Consider the following 4874-nt stretch of genomic DNA (forward strand, 5'->3'; position numbering starts at 1 on the left):
TTCAATCAAAACAACCCAAATCATCAACTTGTAGCACCTTCCCTTATTGAGTTGAGACCGTTCATTACGCATGATTCTCACCCATCTTCTTTCATTGCCCTATTGACGCGTTTGCCCTCCCTTTTTTGCCTCCTGCCTCTCCTTCATTCGTCAACGGTCCTCTCATCCTAAAGAAGATAATCATGGCGGTGACAACCCTGGTTCCCCACTAAATTGGTCTAAAACCGAGCCAAATATACTGAAAATAGTTAAAAAGATTAAAAAATTTGGTTAGCTACAACACATGCTATATCCTCATTAGATTAAGAAGCATGTGGTCAATCTACGAAAAATATGTGGTTAATCTATCAATTGTATATGATGTTATCACTGGAAAAAGTTCTTGCCATTTTCTGCAAGTGGAAGACAGGGAGGCTAGTTATTAGAGGGGGCCTGAAACAAACGAATAATACAACATAAATAGAGGGAAACAGCGCAAGTTAAGGAATCGTTCCGGTGAAGTATGTTTTTGTTTCCCCGTCAGATGAATGAATTGAAATTTGAAACATTAGTTTCATCTGATGATACTGTTATTGACGAGGGTAGTAATGTTACCAGAGTATCATGTGAATACTTTACATGTGAGTGCATCTCGAGGAATCGCCCATGATCTATGACAAAATCGTATACAGTCCTTTCGGAAACTCAAACACATGATACCTTAAGTGGAAGGTACATATCTATATATTAATTTAAGAACCTATTGCAATTAACTTTGGATGAGGATCAAAAGAAACAAGACACATGTCTAATTATATTTAATTCTGTTGTTGGGATAGTACTAAAAAATGTGCCTCCTGGTTAACATTATGAATGCAGCAGATCCCCACCTACCCTGGATCTTTTTAGCTTCTCTATATAACTCCTTCCCATCTATTCTGCTCCCTCGCTGTCGTCTCTTCTCTCTCATTCGGTAAATTCAGTTTCAAAGCTTCCCTGCTGCTTCTAAGGATTTGGGATCATCTTCAAGATCACACATTCTCAGAAGCTTAGTGGTGGTAAGTCATCTTTTAGATTTAGAAACTATGCGTCTTTCTCCTCCCTGTCTCACACTGTCGAATCTGAAAGTTTCTTGCATTAAAGTACGGCTTCGAATGCGAACACTAGAGCATGCATCCTTGTTTTCATAACCATTTACTGCAATCTTTATGTATATACTGACACACACATGTTGGATCCTCCAAATTTGATCTCTTGCCGTTCTGTGTTGGGACAGGAGTGCCTGTGAGCAAGACAGAAGAACAAAAATGGAAAAGGCTCTATTAGATAAGAACATAGAGGTGGCAAACGAAGAGGATTTACACATAACATGGCGTGTGTTTGCTAAAGAAGTCAAAGAGGTTTGTTGTGTTGCAGGGCCTATGGTGACTGTGAATGCTTCGACCTTCTTTCTGCAAACCATCACTCTGATGATGGTGGGTCACTTGGGTAAACTTGCTCAATCCAGCACTGGGATTGCCATCTCTCTCTGTGCAGTCACTGGCTTCAGCGTCATTGTAAGTCACCTATTGTTTTACAAGTACAGAACTTTCCGGATTAACAGCTTCATCTTGTATCGTGGGGTTTATACCTTTGTTTAATGACTAATAACTGGATTTTATATCTTGCATTTTGTACTTCCTTAACAGTTCGGAATGGCTACTGCACTTGAAACTTTATGCGGGCAAGCCTATGGGGCCAAGCAATATAAGAAGTTTGGTGTTCAAATATACACCGGCATCTTCTGTCTTCTTTTATGTTGTCTTCCTCTCTGCGTGTTGTGGCTTAACTTGGGTAAGCTATTGGTTTTGCTTGGTCAAGACCCTATAATTGCACATGAAGCTGGCAAATTTGCAGTTTGCTTGATTCCTTCTCTCTTTGGTTACGCAATACTTCAAGCTCTGGTTCGATACTATCTTATGCAGAGTTTGATCATTCCTCTTCTACTCTCTTCTTCATTTACTATCTGCTTCCACATAGCTTTCTGTTGGACAATGGTTTTTAAATCTGGTATGGGTCGCTTTGGAGGAGCCTTTGCTATTGGTGCTTCATATTGGTTGAATGTGATCTTACTTGCGTTATATATGAAATTCTCCGATTCATGTGCAAAGACTCGGGTTCCAATTTCCATGGAACTTTTCCAAGGCACTGGAGAGTTCTTTCGCTTTGCTATTCCCTCTGCTATAATGGCATGGTATTCTTCTTTCCCACACAATAGGGTTGCTTATAAATTTCATATTACATCATGAATGGTATGATATGTTGATATTGATGTTGATGATTGAATATTTCAGCCTCCAATGGTGGTCATACGAGTTAACTACTTTGCTTGCTGGTCTTCTACCAAACCCACAGCTTGAAACTTCAATCTTAGCCGTATGGTATATTCTTTTTTCTAAATATTTCAATTTCTATAATCTATATAAAAATAGTTCCTTTAGTCACATAATGATCACATGTTATGAGTTCCCTATACCTTTATGTTCACTGTACCTACCACTACAACAATACATCGCTAACTGATTCTTTGTACAAATTTGAATTTTACGTCCAGTGTATCAATGAACATTACAATCTATTCGATACCAGAATCAATTGGCTCCGCAGCAAGGTATGCATCGCAAAACACCCATAATTAATAGCTCCTTTAATACGAAATTAAGTCGCACTATTCATACTTAAAGCGTAGTGACTTTTTAGATTCATAATCAATTCTTTCTCATTGGTAACTCTTGTGATGGTTTGTGTTATTTAGTGCACGAGTTTCAAATGCATTAGGAGCCGGGTGTCCGCAAGCAGCACGGGTGTCTGCCTTATGTTCAAGGATTCTGGCAACTTGTGAGGCTCTAATAGTGAGCTCAATTGTCTTTGCGAGTCGGAATGTTTTGGGTAATGTTTTTAGCAATGAGCCAGATGTATTGGAATATGTCACAAAAATAGCTCCTCTGTTAGTTGTATCTGTCTTTGTGGACTCCTTACAAGGGACCCTTACAGGTAAAATCTTTCATTCTGATACTATTCACAAACAAAACATTATTCTTATTGTATACTAAAGATTAGATTTTTCGTGTGCCATGAAATCTAATCCTCTTCCAAAATAGGGATTGCCAGGGGAAGTGGATGGCAGCACATTGGGGCATATGTGAATTTCGGAACTTATTATATTGTTGGCATTCCACTTGCTGCAATATTGGGTTTCTGGGTAGACATGAGAGGAATAGGCCTTTGGATTGGAATAACAACTGGTACACTTTGCCAAGTGATCGTGCTATTGATCATAATAAGCTGTACGGATTGGATGAAGGAGGTTTGTTCTTTACTTTCAAGAATACCATGTCAATTCATCTTGAAATTTGATGCCCGGTCTTTTTACTTTAAACCTTTTTGTAGTGCTTATTCGAAATGTGCTATTATGGGAGAGTTTGAATTTGCAGGCAAGACGGGCTAGGGAGAGGACATTGCAAAGAGCTTTGGCAGAAGAACAAAGTGTTTTCGTTTGAGCAATCGGAGTGTATTACTTATATTATTTATTTGCTGGGCCAATTATCAACCTCTTTGTGCAAAGTGAGAGATATATGGACAATAATAAAGATTGGGGGGATGCACCAAAAATAAAAAAGATTTGGGGGGGGGGGGGGGGTCATGCTTTCATACCAACGATGCTTAAAATGTCTCCATCAAGCTGTAAGGTTGAAACTTGAATCCAAGGCCCCAGGCACTAGTGTCATTCGGGCAATGCAGCTAGATCTATCAACATCAATTCGCATTGGTTTTTTTCTTGATCAAATAGTTTTTTCCTTCCTTTTACTTGATTACTTTCCGTATAAAAGTAATTTTTGAGTTAAAAATTCGTTTTAGATTGAAAAAATTCTTTTCTTTTCTTTTTTCCGCCTTTTTACATTGAGTTGTTTGTATCAATAAAAAGAAAGGAAGGAGTTAAAGCGGCTATATGACCCATATACACCAATAAAAACTGGAACGATATAAGAAAATTAGCATGACCACAATGATGACACTAGAGGCTGGAAAACTCGTTGGGTTCCTTTCACTTCCTTGCTCATTTAACATTTATTGCTTTGCTTCCCTTCTTCTATGCATATGGTCCTTCATCTCAGTAGTAACTTGACCAGTTTGAAAATAGGATATTTGTCATTTTTAACTAGAGCCAGGGCCTGAAACAATGTCTATATATAAGAAGGGTTTATGAATTTGAGCCCATATGGAACAAGCCCAGAAGGGAGACGGCCCAATAATGGCCAGGTTTTCTTATCCTGTGGTGCCTGCTCTTGATGACATGCACAAACGTGGCAAAATTGCAAGATCACCGATAAATCATGCAAATTGACTTATAATTTCTTAAGTACTTCCATTTAATCTTTCGGGGTGGGATCAAGAACGACAATTCCTTCCACTAAAAATCTTATAACAAGTGAATGATAAGTTCCAGCAAAGAAGATGGCACTAAAACGCATGCTACTAATTTTCCATTAAGAGTTTTTTGTGATTATAATTTTTTTCTTAGAATCTCATAACGATTTCCTTCTATTTTTAATGAGCTGAATTTACTTTTTTTAGTCATAATTCTTCTTTAAATGTGTTTAGATTATTAGACATCACATACCTTATTTAAGTGTGTGTATTTTTTTTGGAAAAAAAAAAAAGCAGACCTTGCTCTTGCAAGCTTAAGGTTTCCTGGATCACTTATTGTTATTTTTTTTGGGGTTGCCTACCAAGTTCACTTAAGTTTTGCTCCAACTACATCTGAATTTGACCCACGTTGCGCACCTGGCTGTGGTGGGTGAGTCTCCCAGTGGGGATTTTTGCATACGCTGAGGCTCAAACTCGAGACCTTGTTT

The 4874-nt window shown here is 38.2% G+C and overlaps 1 protein-coding gene across 2 annotated transcripts; it reads left to right on the top strand.

The window, feature by feature from the left end:
* The first annotated feature begins 962 nt into the window (after nucleotides 1–962).
* Nucleotides 963–3556, top strand: LOC114716916 (protein DETOXIFICATION 14-like). 2 transcript variants are annotated; one of them, XM_028901979.1, is made up of 8 exons: nucleotides 963–1037; nucleotides 1256–1535; nucleotides 1668–2212; nucleotides 2313–2399; nucleotides 2573–2629; nucleotides 2774–3012; nucleotides 3120–3325; nucleotides 3453–3556. In XM_028901979.1, the coding sequence occupies exons 2-8, from the start codon at nucleotides 1287–1289 to the stop codon at nucleotides 3516–3518; spliced, it is 1449 nt and encodes a 482-aa protein (XP_028757812.1). In that variant the 5' UTR covers nucleotides 963–1037; nucleotides 1256–1286; the 3' UTR covers nucleotides 3519–3556. The 2 variants fall into 2 exon arrangements, with proteins under 2 accessions (XP_028757812.1, XP_028757813.1); XM_028901980.1 differs by having other exon boundaries at nucleotides 974–1037; nucleotides 1259–1535.
* Nucleotides 3557–4874: the final 1318 nt, after the last annotated feature.

The sequence above is a fragment of the Neltuma alba genome, unplaced genomic scaffold, assembly GCF_004799145.2.
Source record: "Neltuma alba isolate B1F8T4 unplaced genomic scaffold, ASM479914v2 tig00011698_pilon, whole genome shotgun sequence".
In the NCBI taxonomy this organism is placed as follows: domain Eukaryota; kingdom Viridiplantae; phylum Streptophyta; class Magnoliopsida; order Fabales; family Fabaceae; genus Neltuma; species Neltuma alba.